This window comes from Triplophysa dalaica, chromosome 1, assembly GCF_015846415.1.
Source record: "Triplophysa dalaica isolate WHDGS20190420 chromosome 1, ASM1584641v1, whole genome shotgun sequence".
Lineage (NCBI taxonomy): Eukaryota > Metazoa > Chordata > Actinopteri > Cypriniformes > Nemacheilidae > Triplophysa > Triplophysa dalaica.
Window position 1 is genome coordinate 30795105 of NC_079542.1, and position 20495 is coordinate 30815599.

The window sequence follows — 20495 nt, forward strand, 5'->3', positions numbered from 1 at the left end:
AAATCCAAATATTGGAGCTTATTTGTTGCACTCCATTTATTTTGAGTTGAAATTATGCAGTATCACGGGGTAGCGGGTGTGCTTGAAAAATGAACCTGATGGCTTTCAGGGGATCTTTCATTAACTTTAGATGTGGTGCTGATCCAGAATCTGAGACCCTGAATGATCAATACTTGCATTTATTGGTTTTGTATGTGTCGCAGAAAGACAGATGGACACAAAGCAAGCTAAACCATCACCAGTAAAATTAAAGGCATGTTTTTGTGCAGACGATAATTTATTGTTTGTAAAGAATTGGTGAATCTCATAAAAACGTCTCTTCATAACATTTCCATTTTTCCATAAAAAAGGAAACTTTTTTAAGATTACAGTTTTGTCCTTTTAGCGTAATTTAATTGACAATTAATCACCCATTTCCATTTTCATACAGTAACGGGTCTAAATATTTCACTTTTCGCTGTCTTAATGTGTACATATTGTACAGCTCACACTGTAATAATGTGTACATACTTTAAAATATATATTAATGCTTGATTCTGATTGGCCAGTCGCGACATTTGCAGGTTTGTTATTTCCAGATAACAACCACACAACTCAGATGCAGCAAATCATTTTGAAAATAAATATAAATATGTCTTTTAATAACATATATGGCATTATATTTACAAATGATTAAACCAAATTGCCTGTTCGTGACCTCTGAACATTGTTTCTTACCTTAAAATTGAAAGTAAACAGCTTTTCCTCACGGAAGAAAATTCGGAAAAAATTAGCCAATAAAATATTTCAAAAGCACATTTCATGTTCAGTTTTCTCATGTTGCAAGTAGCTGTTTATTATGTGGGATAATATACAAGCAGCTGGCTGTTATCTCAAAATAAGCCCATTCAGTGTGATGCAACTGTCGGCACTTATTTCTGCGATAACAACCAGCTGCCTGTAGATTATCGCTTACATAAAGAACCTGCAGATGTTGCCACAGACCAATCAGAATCAACCAAGCTTCGCGTTTTGTCCTGATCATACTGTGATAAGGCTATAACAACCAGCTGCCTGTACATTATCCCTTACTTACGATAATGACAAAAACCTTGATGCTATAAAACTGTATAATTAGTTATTGACAGCTTTCATCTTTGTACTGCTCCAAGTGTCTACAAATATACACTCCTCTTTAAATATTTATTATTACAAAACTCAATTAAATGTTAGTGCTCTGCTGTATTTGCAACAGCAAAGAGAGAGTTTGCAATTCACCGGCACATTCTCATTAAACAAACATTGTGCAGCAAGCAGGAGGAGGAATTTGATTTGATAACAAAAAGACTTTTCTCTTTGTTTAGAAGCTGAGAGATTGAATAGAATAGTAATGCTGGAGAAAGTGTTTTACATTTAAATAAGACTCTCTATCAAACGCAGGTGTACCATCTTTGATCTCATCAAGTCGCCCGGCGTCTTCACATTTAGAGGATCACACGCTTAAAGACAAAAACAAAGCTTTTGTTCACATTGTACATAGGTGCTTCTGAATTGTTTTTTATATCCAATTTATACTTACTGTCCACATGGTCATTTTGCAAGTGATGATGTAATCCTTTCGTTTAGTAAAGTTAATATGTGAAGTATCTACATTAGTTGCTTCAGTCTTTAGTCACTTTTTCTTCAACTGAGAACATTTACATTTACATTATTAGGCATTTTATCCAAAGCGACTTACATTGCTTTTATCCTATACATTTTACATAGGTATTTGCAATCCCCTGGGATCAAACCCACAACCTTGCATTGTTAACGCAATGCTCTTACCACTGAGCTACAGGAAAGCTGTTAAGCCTGCTTTGACATTTGCGCCGGACCTACGTCGTAGCCTCTACGCTGTGGGCAATGCACAGGTTTCCGTTTATACTTGTGCGTCATTGTCCATGCCCTGAATTACTGAAAAATACTATTGAAATCCAATGCAAAATATTTTCACTTAAAATCAAATCTGACTTTTATTATCAACTTTCCACCCACACATGATTCATTATATTTCTTTTCTTAAAAAGGAAGGTTCTAAAACGGTTCTTCACAGCAATGCCATAGAAAACCCATGTCTGATAGCTTAAAATCATTCTTCTATGGTTCGTTGGTTCAGCAGTTTTCAGACTGTTGCTGTCTGTTGCCAACATATGTAAGCCAATAAAACTCACACCAATATTGGTGAAACACATATCCACAAACGCATGTTACAAAACGCACAAAATGAAGGCTTATTAAAGGACCTGAATCACAAAGTCACAGCGGCATAAATTACCATATGCGCTTGTCAAACCAAGACCAATTAAAGACGAGACAGCGGCAGACTTGGAGGATGACAATTCCCAATAGCAATGGCGAAAATTTCCAAAAATATCTTCACACAAGCACTCATTCGCATACCACCCTGTACCCGGTCATGACTGGTCACTCAACATTTGACTTGTTACTCAGCCTACCACACCTTGAACCACATACCGTGCACAGTATGCAAATCCTCCGTATGAACGGAATACCCAAATGACCGAACACGTGTGCTGGAGGTCACGGTTCACTCCAGTCCGACTCCTGATCAAACCTCATGACGAGACACGGCAAATCTCAGCAGGCTTCACTGAGCGTGACAGTAGTAGAATTGACTGTACGTGTTTGCCAGACAACTGCAATGAATTAAACTCAGGCCGGCAAACCACTGGGGAGCCATTTAGCAGACATGCAGTACCTGACAGCACGGCTTTAAATGTGAAGTGAGAGCGAGAGGAATAAAGCATTCTCATAAACCCCATCTAATTCAATTATGCTCAAGCAATTTTCTCAGTGCCACTAACAGTGATATTTTGAAGTGGAATGCAACGAATCTAAACATGAAGGTTTACTTCAATGGCAACACTGCTTACGATCACAGTGTCATCATCTCAAATACAAGGGCAAGGCCATGGCAGACAGCTTGCTTATGTTAGGGTTGCAGCAACAAAGATGCAAGATTAAAATGGAAATTTGAATTAAAAATTATACAGGTTCCCCGTTCAAATCCTGGTTGAGTCAGGAGGCCTTTGTGGAATATATATATTACAACCATCTCTGCCCGTGTCTCTGCCTGCCTTCTGGACATCTCTTCTTGGATGAAAGAGCTTTGCACCACATTCAGCTTGGATCCTCAACTATAACACCCACCAAGTCTGCGAAGAACCTGGGGGTGATGTTCGTACTCTTAGCTTCTAGTCCAGGCTCAGGTCATATAAAGACTGGACTTTTGCAATTCTCTACTGTCCGGCCTTCCAACCAATGCAGTCAAGCCCTTGCAAATGCTCCAGAATGCAGCTGCACGTCTAGTTTACAGTCAGTCTAAAAGAACCCATGTAACACCCCTCTTGATTTCACCTCACTGGCTGCCAGTTGCCGCCCGCATCAAGTTTAAATCTCTGACCCTTGCCTTTAGAATGATGATGGCGAATTTGCCCCTTTACCTTGACTCACTCCTCCAGTTCTACATACACTCCTGTCATCTTCGGTCTGAAAATGAGTGACGCCTGGTTGTTCCATCACAGCGAGGCACTAAATCGCTTGAAAAACCTTCACTCGTTCGTTCCCTGTGGTGGAATGAACTGCCAGCCTCCATCCGAACTGCAGCATCCTTCACAACCCTCAGAAAACAGCTCAAAATATACTAAAACATGGTCTTGTAAACTAACCGTACTGTTTAGCATGTTGACAAAATGTTTATATGCTCTCCTACTTGTACGTTGCTTTGGATAAAAGCGTCTGCTAAATGAATAAATGAATATAAATAATGCTTGATGAATCTAGAATCATAGTTTTTGATTTTTGTTCAATTTTTAACAACAAACATAAAAAAATGTACTGCCGCTTTACTAAATAGTTCAAGATGAACATATTCAAAAGTTAAAGTAGGACATAAAGCCTGAAACAAACAAAACTGAAAAACAAACAAGTGAACAAAATGAAGAAATTAAAACGAAATATTTATAAATCTGATGCAAAACAGGCACAATATTTTATAACCTGTATAGAATAAAAAAAACAGGATTATGAACACAGAAATATTAAATATTTAATGAACAAGTTACTCTACGAGTTGCTCTATTATATTTTGTTTAAAACATAATATTATAAAATATAATAAAAATCTAAGGGATGGCTTAATATACAGTATGATAAACAGCTTGAAATTTTGAAGACAGGCCCGTATGGATTTTCTCTGCTAGCCCACTTCGATCAATAGTTCAGATTTTGACTTGCCCTGGCTTCATTTCCTCTGGTCCTGAGGTGAAACACAAAGATTTTGTTATATATATATAGCCTAGAGGAAGTAAGTGTGCAAACAAAATAAGCAAATCAATAACCTATTTAAATTAAAAATGTGTTTGATGAAAAATATCTTTTCCCATATTTACACGTATATAATGTCAATTTATCATGAAGCAATATATCAAGGCCTTGAATGTTACGTTTTGATTAATGTTGCTCTCTGTGGGAAGAGGTGGAATGGTTGCCATGACAACGGCAACATTTTAAGGGATATGCACATAGGACACGCTTCTGGCTTAGCTGCTCGTGTCAGCCAATTATAACACAATACATCAATACAGATGAGTCTGTTACATCTTCATGTCACTTCATTCATTCTTGTAGACTGAAGGCTTGGCTGGTGGCAGGATGCACATCAAGTGTTTTTTAACACGGGCTTACATTCTGGACAACATCAATTTCCAGCCCAGTTTGAATATAAAATGTAATATTGAAATTGACGGAAGGGGGGGGTTACCAGTCTTTGAAAAAACATTATTTTTCTTGAAAAAATAATGATATAATGACATTGTTTTGTCATCAACTTGTCAACACGATTTCTGTGTTACTCAACCTGTCATTCAAATTCAAATTTGAATATCATCTTGTAAAGCGCACCGAATTCAATCCCAATGTCATTTCATGAATGGCAAAGCAGACATTTCGAAACTTAAAATTTTTGCCAAGAAACAAGTTTCAAAAATTGAATGACAATAATCAGCAACACGTGGTTAGTTTTCCTCCTGCGACCCTAGTTTAATGGTCCTCTGATCTTTCACGGGTTTTACGGCTGCGCAGCCGAGAGCGGCTGTTTTCTTTAACTGATATTTACAATTTCATAACACAAAATAAATGTTTCACATCTATATGTGAAGGTAAATTGATATTTGTGGTCTCAGTTTATGGTGAGACTTAAAGCCCACCTGTGCATTATGTCACAGTCTCATTGGACTGCAAGTGCCATGGAAAGCCATTATAATATAATCATTCATTTATAACCCAGTGAGAGAAATCAGACAGAGCCTGGCAACAGCTGGGATGATGTCACAGCTGAACGACTGGGTGCCAAAACACTTGATCCAACCTTCCAACCTTTGTGTGTAAATGTTTTCTCCTACAGTCAGACCCTCAGATGTACAGAGGAAAGGCTGTCTTAAAATACAAACATATCGCTTAAATCGATTCAGATACAGTAGACACGTCAGGTCAGAGGGGCCTACTTAAGAAATGATTTATAGAGATCAGCAGGAATTTACCAGTTCTTGCCAATAAACAATGTCTAGAGAGATTGGACAAATGATTCTAGCTAGCAGGGTTATGAAAGTCTACGGAACTACCAAACACAATTCAGCAGAAATGCACAACCGAGGGCCAGAATGAAGAGTAATGTTAAGATGATCACACATATATACATCCAGAGAGAATGTGTGTGTGTATACATTTTATAGCTGAATGTTCTTAATGGGTTATAAAAAGTTTGCTGAAATAAACGTCTCTGGGTCTTGTGCTTGTCATTTATGTTTTTAAGATACACTTGTACCTGTTGAGTTGACCACACGCACACACACTAACAGGGACCTTACGGCTTTTTTACATTTTCAAATAAACATTAATAAGTTTAATAATCTGGCCGGTCCCCCTTCCCGATGTGGGTGGTTACGACTTTTTATGTCAGTCTGGGGACATTTGTATTGAACATTTTCACACATTCTTTCATAATGCCAAATGAATCCAGATGGATAAGCCAGATGGTTTATGATGTAAATGTGTGTATACTGGACATTTTACATTCGTTTTATATGTGTACACATCTCAACAGAAGAACTCCTGTTTTATTTATTTTTTTACAAAGAAACATAAATCTCTGTTTTAAATGGATTGGAATAATGGCAGCCATTTAATTGTTTAATATCAATCTTATCTTTTGCTTTGCATTCTGCAAAAAAAAAGAGTCAAAGAGTGAAGTATATCAATACTATTTTGATAATAATGTTTCAATTGACTGAACTTTCAGGAAAAAATTAAAAACCATGGTTTTAGGAATAAAAAACCTTTTTTATAATTACAAAAAATATATAAAAAAGATTAACAGCAGAAATAAATAAAAAATGTATATACAAACATAAACAAATATTATTGTTCATTTTAATAAAGCGTATCATGACTTTGGTCGTATCAGACACCTGTCTCACACATTTGATAAATTAAAGGGATTGTTCACCCAAAAATGAAAATTCTGTAAAAATGAAACCCTCAGATTGTTCCATATCTGGAAACATTTCTTCGTTCTCCTGAGCAAAGAGGAAGATGTCTGGAAGATTGTCAAATCCCCCCCCCCCCCCCCCCCATTGACACCAATAGTATTTATTTTCCCTAAAATAGCAGTAAATGGTGGATGAGATCTGACATTATTCCCTAATTTCTTCCTGTGTGTTCAGCAAAACACAGAAATGTATACAGGCTTGTAACAATCTAAGGGGCAGTAAATGATGACAGAATTTAAATTTTTGGGTGAAGTATTCCTTTAAAGTGAAAGTCCACTCAAAAATTCAGTTCATTTGCTCTCTCCTCATTTCAAACCTTCATGACTTTCTTTCTTACGCAGAACACAAAAGAAGATGTTTTGAAGAAGTTGGTAAGCAAACAGCCCTGGCTCCCATTCACTTCTATTGTAAGAACACAAACCAATGCAAGAGAATGGGGGCCAGTTAACAACATTCTTCAAAATATCTTCTTCTGTGTTCTGTGGAAATTAGAAGTAAACATTTCATACAGAAATGACAAGACAGAATATTTATTTTTGGGTGAACTGTCACTATAATAACTCTTGCAAACACAGATTCATGTTCGTTTAAGTACCTTCATGGAGACTTGCCTTTGACGTCTTTTGTTTTTATAATAACCTAATGGAATTTCCCATCCCCTAACCACACCCCTAAACCATACCCTCACAGAAACCTTTCTGCATTTTTACATGTTCAAAATGCTGTAGGTGATTTTAGACTCATTGTGAAAACATTTAGCTCCCACAATAGAGGCTACACCTGTACTCACATACGCACACACCGGCTCAGGTGACCACATTTACTCACATGCTCATACAATTAAAAAACAATGTGCTGAGACATTTCTGAAAAAAAGTCTCTTCATGTATGTGTGCGTTCGGATACTGAAGGCCCTGTTTCGACTCAGAGCTGAGCTTTTGAGGAGGTCCTGTGTCGCTATGCCAAGCATAGCAACCACAAAGAGAGCTTAATCCCCTTCATACAAAGCCTCTCTCTTAGCACAGCAGCCCTCATCATTCCAAACACACACACACACCATCCATGCGGAGACGCACAGACACACACCGGTCTTAAAGCATTACATTTCCATTTCAATTCGGAGTAACCATGGCAACCTTAATGTCCAACTCCAAAGACTGCTTTTTCTCTCTCTCTCCAACCACAACACTTCATTCCTGAGCAGCAGCGAGCAGCTTTGAGACTCAACTATGCCGCTTTAAAGCCATTTTCTCATTCTAAATCGCTCTCTGCACCCTAGAGCAACACCCAGTTCTACGGCCGTAACGCTGCCTCAACCCTTAAGGAAGAAGAAAGAGAGAATCAAAGAGTCTTGTGACACAAAAAACGGTTCTGACTTCCATAGTTCAGCAAAACAGATAAACCCACTCCAATTCTTAAGCTAATGTTTCTTTATCAGGTTGTTCACATTTTGAATGCAACATATGACTAATATTACATTAGTTTATTCACATGGCATGTACCCTTTATGTCCAAAAAATGGTGCGTACTAAACTTCGTGTATTTCGAGTGTGTCCTGTGCTAGCCCTTATAAGTGTATACTTCTTGTATGCTAAATAATTAAGAATACGTTCAGTATCTTTTTATGCTCATTTAAGTATACTGTACTTATGTATACATATAGCAAAAGTATTCAAAATGTCCTTGGTTTGCAGTTGTATGTGCTCTTTTGATCCAGTAAGCCATTAAATACTTTTTTCACAGAAGTTTACATACTGTCCTTTAAACATACACGTTCAAGTTTATTACGTAACAAGTCAGCTTTAAAATGGAAAAGTTCAACTTGACGTGAAGATGATTTCTAATCTACTTAAAGGTTCACTTAAGGTATATTTCAAGGGTACCTAAAATGTAACATAGTAGTAAAACATCAAATATAAAGTGTTGTAGTTATTGAGAGTATACTTTAAAGTGTACTAAGAAATGTACTACAACTATTGAAGTATTAGTAAACAGTATCAGTATCATCTGAGTAGTCGTGTAGTAAAGTTCAAAACATAGAAGTATACTACTTGTGTCCTCAAGGAACTGTTATACTTAAAGTATACTTAAGGGTATACTTACACTTACAAAAAAGCAGTGTGCTATTATTATATTAGTATACTACTAGTACACTGAAAGTATATCCTTAACATACACTTGAACATGTATACTTCGAAAAATGAACTTGAATGTATATCTATTTTTTTCAGTGAGCCGAGCTAACTGCTTTCCTCAGGTATGACAGACCCGTTCACACCTGGTTAGTGAAGAGCTCACAGCTTCGCGGTATAAAGTGAGAGATAAACCAAAACAACCCCTGTACTACGCTGCTGTATACCACATACAACGGTTAGCAATTCCAGAGCCCCCCTGAGGCAAACAGCGATTTAGTGCTCCAATACGCGACAACAGAAAGTCAAGCCTACTGACATGATCAACAGGACAAGCTCTTGAAACCTGCTCAGTGTTCCCCTGGGGAAAACATTAGTTGTAAACCTGGTTACAATACCGGCACAGCAGAGAAAAGCAGGCCAGATCTCAATGCCGGAGACGGTCCTGAGACTGACAGAACCTGGCTGAGTCTGACCGCCACATACACACACACATCTTAAACTCAATGCATGCTTTCTCTTGTGAAGGTGACAGAGTTCTCCACGGAGCTCCCGTTGAGCTGCCGTCCAGCCCTGTTTGTGAATGTGTCAGAGACGCTGGCTGGCCCTTAACTTCCACATTTCAAAGATGGTCCCATAAGACAAGCCCATGTGTTTGACTGCACGCATGCACACACTCACACACACTCTGTTTGAGTTATGTATAGTGTTTCAAAGTCCCTTGCAAGGTGGGAACTGACTATGCAGGAAGTTGACAGCAAGACAGCTCAATAGGTTTCCAACCGAGCTTGAATTTCACACTTAAAGATGCAATCTGTTACTTTTTGAAGATAAATACTGTAAATACTGTAAATAAAAAGTAACTTACCACGATACAGTAAACTTTTAATAATGATTTATACTTTGAGTATTCAGGATAAAAAAAAATAGAAACCATCAAAGAAATTTGAATTAATTTAAAGGAGCAATGTGAAGATCAAAGCAGCATCTATCGGCGAGGTTGTAAATTGCAACCAATGGCTCACTCCACCCCTCCTCTTTCGAAACACGACGGAGGCAGACACAGAGCTTAAATGTCTTCCCATTTTCGCTTATTTGCCAATGGAGACGACATATTTATGAAACTCGTTCTGTTGAGTAGTTTGTCTATTAAGGGCAACTGTAAAAACATGGTGAATCCCATCCTAGGGGACCCCCTGTGTATGTAGATAGAAAAAGCTCATTCTATGCTAGTAAAAAGAACATATGGCTTCATTATGTAAGGTTTTTATACACCACTGAAGACATACTTATGTTTATTAAATTGGATTTATGTCAATAGATCATCCTTAATATTACACACAGCACCTTTAATACAAATTCTAATGCAATACCATAATGACTCATTAGCTGTTGGCCATTTAAACTATAAAAAGATTTGAGCAATTCCACACACAAGTATAAGAATGTCAAGTACCCTGCAATTTTATCTTTCAAACCGAGATGGCGACACAGAGCCAAACGTTACGGGTTGCAGTTTTAAAGACAGACAGACATTAGTCAATGGTTAGCGAAGACATATTGCGCTTCTATTTCTTTGTAGGCAGCTCAATGCACGCTCGCTCTAATCTTACATTGGTTGAAAGCACGGCACTCAGGCCACCTCTTGTATTTGATGACTTTCTCAAAAAGTTGGTTACGGGGCTTCTGAAGCCTTTTACTCAGAGGCCTCTTTGATTGAATTAGACTCATGAATACAAATCGCACCCGTCAAAGCTTCCAGCGGCGAACCATTGACAGGCACAGAGTATGAGGGACTCGATCAAAGAGAGCAGCGCGTCCACGCTTTTCCTGAAAGAGCTCGTGTCACAACCTCACAGACGACGAGCGTTGGCATCACAACGACTCACAGCTTGACAAAGAGCAGAGAATTAAATTAATAACAGCCTGAGGAAGAGAGATTTTCAATTAGATATCTGGACTGTGAAAAATGTTTTAGGTTGGCGTTCAATTGAAGCATGATGGCTGCGCTACACTAGAGAGATTCCTGTTGCTTAGTTGGGATTCCATTAGCAGAGCAAAGGTTATGGGTTTGTTGTGCAGACCCCTGACTGTTTAAAGGATGCTGATGTCATCGTCCATCACAATGTTTTACTGTAGACATCATCTGATGCCAATTTGGTTGACATCCCCCCATTCCCAATGGAAACGAACAAGCAATCAAGCAGAAAAAGAAATGAAAAATATGAAAATTCATCTTGACCGAAACATATAAATCCTCATAAAGCAATGAAATTGTTTCCTTCCTGCTGGCCTGTGCGAGGTTCAGTGTACAACAAGCTGCATTCTATCCACAATCATCTGGATGCAGTTTTAATACATCAACTTAATAAAAGTGAAATTCCTCCTGTGCCTTCCTGACCCATGGCAGAGTCTTCAGAGGGCATTGCTGTGATCTAATCACAGTTAGAGGGAGAGAGAGAGAGAGAGAGAGAGAGATGAAGAAAGGATGGCACAGAGAGGTCGGGGAGGAAGCAGCAGCCCACTCAATTGTACTGATGGGAGACAGAAGCCGACGACAGAGGAATCTAGAGGAGAACATCAAACACATTCTTCATTTCAACTCCCACCGATTAGGAGGTTGGATAAAAGACAAAAGAGGGAAGAGACCGAGATTCACAGGGAGAGAGAGAGCTGCTTATAACACATCGAAAATAATATTATTATAATCTCAAAAAATGTCGGTAACCAAAACAGTCGGTCCCCATTGACTTCTATTGTATGGACACAAAACCAATGGCACTCAAAAGGGACCATGGTTTTTCTGTTACCGACATTTTTTCAGTTTTGTGTTCTTCGGAAGTAAGTAAGTCATACAGGTTTGAAACGACAAGAGGATAAATAAGGACAGAATTTTCATTTTAAACGTAAACTATTACTTTGATGTATATCAGCTAATAGTTTATCAAACAAAGTACAGGTCTCACAATAAATAAACTGGTGGCTCGTGGGACGCTGCGTGTTCTACGGTACATGCTAAAAACTTACATTTCTTACTGCTGTAAAGACTGAGATTTGTAGATCCTATTTGTTTGCTTCGGTGTTACATTTAATTCAGAACATGATAGGAACCCTATCACATCAAAGAATGCAGTGATGGACCTCAGTCCTCTACGCTCACAGAAAGTCGTAACAATCTTCAAGACCCAAAAACAAGAAGCACAGAAGCTGAACTTCTAATATGAAGCCAGAACAGCATTTCAGCAGAGCAGTTCTGAAGCTGAAGTTTGCACAGAAGAATTCTTTGTGTTCTGAGTGTGCTTGTGTGTGTGTGTGTGTGTGTGTATGTGTACGTGTGTGTGTGCGTGTGTGGAAGCGCTCCAGGCTTAAACTCCAGACATAATCAGGAAACTGTGAGCTGTTTTACTGCTGTAGTAATTTGTTTATTCCGTGTAGAGATAAAACTCCCCTCGACCTGTATGTCGTGTGTGTGTTGCTCGGTGATCTCGACTCTATTCTCTTCCTCTTGCAGGATAATGAACCCAACAGCGATACAGCGAGTCTAAAACTCCACTATAAAACACATTATACTGCAGGTATTACCACAGTCGTGCTTTTTTTGTCTGTGTGACACACAGGCTGCTACTAGTTTGTAGTCATACCGTTGTAGTGCCCGGAATAACTTCAAAGACCCCATAAAAGTGTCAGAGAAGATGAGTAACTCTGTTTTCTGTCCTTGACATTCTTCTTATTGAAACAGTTTGGGAGAAACATATTGAGATAATGTTTAATTTGGCCTTTTTTTAATAATCCTTAGTTGCATCTGTAACAATGTTCAATAAAAGGAAGGAAAGAGACAGGAACCGGCAAACATTTAATAAAGTAATAACAAAGTAAAAAGACAGCCGGCAGCCCCTCACAGACCACTGCCGGCGAACAACACAAACCACAACTAAAATCCAGGACTGGTCCTCTCTCATTGACGGTCCGGTCGCTCATCCTCTTCTGCTCCCAATCTCCTCTGTGATACGAGACCGGTGCGTACCGGTGCGTCGACTCACGGTCTTATCCCGCCTGCTCCACTACAGCATCACAGCAATTATTATAGGTTTTTCTAACTAAGACTTTATGTGCTTAATATAACTCAATGTAAAAAAAGAGATTGGCTCTGTTACTGACATTCTCCCAAATATCTTCCTTTATGTTCAGCAGAGCAAAGAAATGTATACAGGTTTGGATCAATTTGAGGGTGAGAAAATTATGACATAATTTTCATTTTTGGGTGAACTGTTCCCTTAAGACAAATAATTATTGATCCGGACAAATAGAAGATGGGTAGATATTAATATTTAAAAGTAAGACACAAGAATAATTTAAAGTTATCAGATTTCTGTTGATTTAGTTCGCAAGCATACTCTGAATTATACATATATATTATTAATACTTCATGCATTACGAGCAAACAGAAGGTTTGTATGACTGGTTGTAAAGGGACTGAATGTGACTTTTGATATTGCGTGTGTGTGGTCATTCAATAAATCGGTTATTCACGGTTCACAAATTTTGAGTTTGTTTGGATTCAATCTCATGGTTTCCCCTTAGAGATGTGGGGTGTGTCTGGCATTATAGATGAGGAAATAAAAGCCATGTGGCGAAGAGACATGAGTGTGTGAATGTTTATAAAGATCGCATCCGTGTCGCCACAGCCGAATAGAATGAGAGATTTTGGGGATGGAGGAAAATGTATCTGTCAGCTAAATCTCTCACAGTCACTGTCCTCGCAAACATGAATGCGGTTTAAAACGAAAAGAGCACAGAGAAAAACAAAATCATTTTCATTCTCATTGTCTGTCCCACTTTCTCTCTTTCTCTTTTCTTTATGTGTGCTGTCTTTCTTTTTAAAGACCCGATAAAATCAAAATGAGAGTTGAAGTGTAGGGTTGTGTCCGGAATCATTTCCTATTATCTTTCAAGTGCATTATTTTCTATGTCAGCCATTCTGTGCTATTACTCTGAGTGCTGAGTGAACAACTTCTGTATCTATAAAGTTTATGTCAAACTATAAAAAACAACTTCGAAAACTGACAACAAAAAAATATATACTATATAAGAAAATTATAATTATGCAGGAGAAGATATTAGCCGCATGAATTGTTGGCTGTGCATGTGTGTTTGTGTAAGACAACTGAAGCAGGGCTAGCGTGTAGACAGGTGGCTTGCGGCCCAATCCATTCCCACGGGGACAGAATTCCATTCTAAGACAAGTAGCACTTCCGAATTAAGCTATCAGATAACACAAGCATGAACTGCGTCTGCTCCGAATCCGAGAACCTCTGCACACCTACAGTGACGGCAGAGAGAAAATTAAACTCATAAACCGATAATAATGACTCAGACGTAAGCAGAAAGGAATCTCCTCCTTCAGAATCTGTTTGTAATAAGAATCTAAGACATCTGATTAACATTCATCAGTTAAATAGAAGACAAGCAGGACTCTGGAGAGAGTGTTTCTCTGCCAGGGCTGCTGTAGTATTTCCATACTTGTGTAAATTTCTTTCTGTACTCTCTATCTCTCTGTTTGAACTTTTCTCTTGTCGTTTCTCTAATAGACTTTTAAAGAGTATAAGTGGGATGTTTTGAGTAGATTTTCTCTCCGTGTTAGTTTTACTTCCTCTCATCTTTGCACATGCCAATGAGATGCTGAGAGATGCAGGAGAGGAGCCAGAAACACCAGCAACAGCTTCTGACTCTATTAACAGTTTGCATTCTAAAACTCAATGAGACACTGTACACTACTGAACTGTACACTACTACATTCTTCTACTATGCTGTGCCCTACAAAACTGTATGCTGCTACTATACACTTTAAGACCACTTCCCAAGATACTGTATAAACACTGATCCAGAAGCACTGAAAACACAGTTTTCTAGTTGTTTATTTTAAAATTTGATTTGGTTATAAATGTTATGTTGGTTGTATTTTGTTCAAACGTTTGTATAGTGTAAAAACACAGAAATAGAAGGTTCTTCTGGACCTTCTGGACCGGCGAAATGTACATGTTCCGAAGTGGTCTATACTGTATACTGTATATACACTACTATACTATACCCTACTAAACTTCTACACAGTACACTACTATATGGTGTAACATTGCAATAGGGTAAAATATGTATTTTAAATATACTTGAATTCAATAGAATATACCCCACTACACTAAAAGCTGTGGATGTTTGGCATGGAGAAGGAAGCCGTTGTTCTGTGGTGGACGGCCTCTGTTGTTTGTAATCGTGCCTCGCTGCCGAGCAGCTGGTTTGATTTATTTCAGCAGCAGAAGAGAGAATACACGCAGGATCAATTACAGACACCCAGCCTGTATGACTCTTTCAACCTCTGCCGAGAGGTGATGAGCATCAGACCGCATGGAACAAAACAATGAGGATACGGTGAAAAAGACAGTGCAGCACCACAGGCAATAAAACACTGAATCTGCATCGGCGTATTAACAGACAGCTGTCGGTTCCAAGCCCTGAAGGGCAGATTTATAGACCGGAGGCTTTCTGAGACCCTATCATCCGCGTGTCCTTGAGCGGAGCGCTTAACCCTAGATTGCTCCAGGGGGACGTTCCCTGTCGTAATTGTACTTTGAGAAGTGCTGCTAAATGACTAACACAGAAACAAAACGCCTTCAATCAAACACACACACAATGTAAGAGCCTCAGGCTTGAAACACACTCCAATACAGTTTACTGTGAGAAGAAACCAAACTAACAGGTCCAAAATAAAATATAACATTCTTAGAACACATCTCATAAATGCAAAATACAAATAACAAACAAAAGTCTGGACTATTAGTCCTTTTGGTTGATCTGCCAACACATTATCTGCGACAACATGTATAACTTATTACGTTTTTTTTAATCAAAGCAACTGTTTATTTCCTCATGTCATTTCAAACCTGACTTTCTTTGTTCTGCAGAACACAAAGAAGATATCTTGAAGAACGTTTGTAACCAAAAAACATTGATCCCGATTGACTCCCATTATATAGTACATTTACGGACACAAAAGCACATAAATATTTTTGTTTGTGTTCTACAGAAGATAGAGTCATATACAGGTTTTGAAAGCCTTGAGGGTGATTAAATGATGCCAGAATTGGGTAAAACATATACATCCATCCATGTTTCATTATTTTACATACACAAGATTCAATTTAACCCTTAATCTTGTTAATTCTATAATAGGTTCTATAAAAACTGTTCTTTAACATTTTTTGTATTTTTAGTACATTTATATTGATCAAATATTTTGGAAAAAATAATCGTTATATTAATATATCGTTAACCCAGTATCGTATTTTATCAAATCGTGAGCTGTGTATATCCTTACACCTTTAGTTTGCATTATGTACAGCATATTTTGTGAATCTCTTAAAGTGCAAGTTCACCCTAAAATATAAATTCCATCATCATTTACTCTTGTCATTTCAAACCTGTATGACTTTCCGTCTTCCGCAGAACACAAAAGAAGATATTTGGAAGAATGTTTTAACTGGTCCCCATTCACTTACATTGGTTTTGTGTACACACAACATAAGTGAATGGGGTCCATGCTGTTCGGTTACAAACTTTCTTCAAAATATCTTCTCATACAGGTTTGAAACATTAATTCTTGACCGAATTTTCATTTCGGGTGAACTATCACGTTACCTTTGGCATTTATCTGCATAATCTTGTTTATCCTAAAACAAGTTTCTGTCTGTGTTGTGTCTGCACGTCTCACCTCTGGCTCATGATCTTGTAGGCATCGGGTAAATAACAGCGCGTGTTCTCCATCTGGGCAGGGTCGGCGTCGCAAATCTTGTCATCTGTTCGGCCGTAGTTGGCGCTTTCGATCATAATGACGTCCGTACCTGGACAACGCAGCTCAATGGGGTAACTTTCACAGGACAACTCCCGCCGAACAACTGCCATGGGCACGGGGGCTCGACTGAATGCTGCAGAAAGACAAAGACAGCGATCAAGATTTTGCATAAAATGCTTTTAATGCTTGGATGAAAACATCCTAAAATTTTTTTTGTCGTGGATGAGTTTTGAGAACCAAAGTATGAGTAAAAATACAATCAGTTTGGGATTTTTTTACAGCACTACTTTTATTTTATAATTGAACTCCTCAAGTACAGAGTACAAAAAGTTATTTTGTCGCAAAACATCAAAGAATAAATAGAACATTTATGTATTGTGTTTATAAGAGGCACCACATAATAATAGTGGATGTGGGTAAACAAGGAACATTGATTGATTTCTTTATTCTATGATCAATCCTAAGGGTCATAATTCTCTCATACACAAAAGTTGTTTAAATGTTTTCATTGCATTTCCAACTCAGGAAAATCTATACTGAAAATCTGCAAATGAGACAATAAAATGTGAAAATTTTGCAAAAAGCTAGGTTACAGTAAATACATGTAACTTATTTTGGCGACAACCAATTTCTCAACTGGAAAATTTAATTACACAAATAACACACACTTTTCAATTACACAGTCCAAACAAGCACACCGTAAAAATAATGAACTCAAATGTCATCTCTCTTTCTGAAACAAATCAGCGTTTGTGACTTACGCACGCACATTATTTCCAGTAAAGACATTCCAGCAGCCTTCAAGAGCTTCCCATCACTTTAACATTCGGCGCCATTAATTATGAAGAGTCATAATCATATGAGCACAGAGTAAACTGATGCCAAACTACAGCTGAAAATCAATATCTTTATTCACATTCAAAATATACTGGAAATAAATCAGACATTTCCACGGTGGGAATCTGAGCCGCCGTCCTCTGACTTATTTATGGCAGATGATGATGTATGCCGCCGGGATGATTTACACTTCATGCGTTCAGAAAATGCGTTTATGCAACGCGACTTGTGGATTCAGTGTGTATGTGTGTTCTTAGGGGACTGAACCCAAATGACTCTAACGCAATAATCTACAGTACCATATACTGTACCATCACTCATCTAAATAATAATGGATTACAAATCATACATGATCAAAAGAACCGACAGCTTCAAATAAATTTCAGAAAAGAATCAACTTAAAATTAATATCAAATGAATTCTTAGAGGATTCCTGTTGAGTTATCACTGTCAGATGGGATTATTGTTCCCTATGACTTTGTTTTTACATCAAACACTAAACCAGATTAAACATGTCGATACCATCAAACTTCATTGGTCCAGCTGGGCTCAAGACTGAATGTCAGAAGTTCAAAAAGCTAAAATTGACGTACAGTTATATTAAATTTAGGCTGTGTGTTCATAATTCAATTTTAGCTGATCTCAAAATGTTTTAACTAAATAACTGTAAATTATTCATCTTTTTCTTGCATGCATTGTTTCGCTTCAAAAGACACTGATTAAACTAAGAAATAGAATGAAATGAATATAGGGACATTTATTATTTATGAATCGACAGGGACAGTTTATTTGAATAAAACAATAAAAAAGAAAGGAAGTTATACATTAGGGATGAGATGAGTACATAATGAGAACATTTGAATTTTGGGGTGAATTGTTCCTTTAAAGCTTTTACCTCTTTGTCGCCATCTCTGTTTGAAACATATAATAGCAGATTTGTTATTCACATACATACTCAAAGTCAAACAAAAGCTTATATTAAAAATCAGTATTATAAACTGATAGTTTAGGGTAAGGTTTATACAGATATACATTTTTCTGAATTTACTACTCATATTTCTTACAAATCGGCTCCACAGATACCGATTATTCAGAGTGATATCTGGTGATGCCAATACGGATAGTTTGGTTGTTATATTATCTCGCATTACCTTATTTCTTTAAAAAAGTTTTACATTTCTATATAATATAATATAACAATATTTATGTTTATTTTTACTTGCTGAATGTTATTCATTGATTTAATGACTGATACCGATAATTGGCGCTATATTTAGGCATCTCTGGTTTTTACAAAGTAGTTTTAAGTGATTTTTTCAAAACTGATTTCTATATACTTGCTCAATAATTAATTTTTGTTTTTTTTTACCTAAAATTGCAGCATTAAAGGTCCAGTAATGACAGAGAATAGAGAGTGACACCTGGCACATGTGTCTGCTATGTTTTAATTGGCTCTCAGTCCTTTGAGTGAATCTATGCGTTTCGAGAAATTCCAGCTGGAGGTGAGACGGTTGTAAAACTCATGTAAACAAATACTCACCCGCTGAGAAGAGATCATTAACCACTCGACACGACGCTGAGAAGTTCTCGCACACACTTCACTTATCATGTCCTGTTTACTCACACCCTACACCACGCATCATTGCTAACAACACCATATGAGAGAGAGAGAGTCAGACAGACAGACAGAGAAATGTGTGTGATCTCTCTTGTGCTTATAATAGTATCATCACTATTATTGTTCATGCTGAAGATGAGCAATTTTCAACTCCAGCATGTAGACATGTGTCGGCGAGGTCAAAATAAATCCAAAGCTTTCTCCTCTCCACCCTGACATTTAAAAATCACCTTTAAAAGCAAAACACACACACACACTCAACGGTCAGTGTAATCTCACAAAAGATAGAAAATCATAAACATCAGGCTGACGGATTAGCCCTGCTGTGTTTGCGTGTGTGTGTGTCGGCAGATGGTCTCCGGTGGGTCTGTCGACACTATTTGAAAAGTCTTTCTGTATCATCTCACATGAGTGACAGCAGGAGAAAAGAAAAGCTCTTTAATTTTTACCTTTAGTTCCTTTAGAAGAGAACGGTTCTTACAGCATTTGTGCATGTGCTTTGGTACAGTTTGGCTCTAAAACTGAGGCAAACTAAATCTGTCAAAATCTCCCTGCAGGGATTTTCAAGAATGTCCTCAATTGGGAAAATGATTCACATGTAAAATGCAATTTATATGCTCTACATATAAATAATAATACACACTGTATCATTGTGTTCCGCATAACAAGACTATAAAACATTTCAGTACCTTGATGTATTAAAGCACCATGGTATTACCAATTGATATCATAAATATTCTTTGATAGTGCAATTTGTTATGTAAGGTTTAATAAAACAATCCAACAAACCTCTCTATCTCTCTCGCTATCTTTCTATAGAAATACATCTCAGTCTTCTGGATTTTCAGCTTGCATTCAACACTTAATTAAATATCCTCTAATCTCTGATGTGTCTGCTTCTCCTTCTAGTCCCAATTGATTATTTTACTGGAGCACTAAATGAGCAGTGAAAGAGCGGAAACAAATGCCATAACTTGGATGCAAAGAATGTGTGTGTGTGTGTGCGTGCGTGTGTACATGTTTGTGTTAACTTGATTACGTGTGAAAAATAAACAGTCCTGAACGACGGTTCGAGTGCTCCAGCACTTTTATCAGTTTGTTGCTTCCGTGTGTGTCGAGTTTGAAAAACTCTTGAATAACTTTTAAAGGTCGAGTGTATTAAATATAGCGGCATCTAGTGGTGAGGTTGCGAACTGCAACCAACGGCTCATTCCACCCGGAATCATTTCGGTGGCTGATACAGGACTAAGCTGTTGTCACGTTTTCACTTCTTTGAGGTTACATGCGGTGTAGTATTAACTATTTAAAACGTTTCTTAAGCATCCTGCAGTCTAAATTAATCTCATATAAACATGCAATATGTCTTTTTATCATTTCATTTCATTTTATCATCATCCCTTTAAGTCCTAAGAATACTTTCATTTTTACACATTCACTAGGGTGAGTATATAGTGCGCAGCGTAAATTATATCATC

The 20495-nt window shown here is 37.6% G+C and overlaps 1 protein-coding gene across 12 annotated transcripts in view; it reads right to left on the reverse strand.

The window, feature by feature from the left end:
- LOC130417724 (adhesion G protein-coupled receptor L3-like) overlaps nt 1-20495 on the reverse strand; it is a 200379-nt gene that overhangs the window by 92072 nt on the left and 87812 nt on the right. For all 12 annotated transcript variants that reach the window (XM_056743545.1, XM_056743459.1, XM_056743500.1 and 9 more), the window contains exon 3: nt 16485-16698. In XM_056743545.1, coding sequence (XP_056599523.1) covers nt 16485-16698 — 214 coding nt within the window. The remainder of the gene's footprint in view (nt 1-16484; nt 16699-20495) is intronic.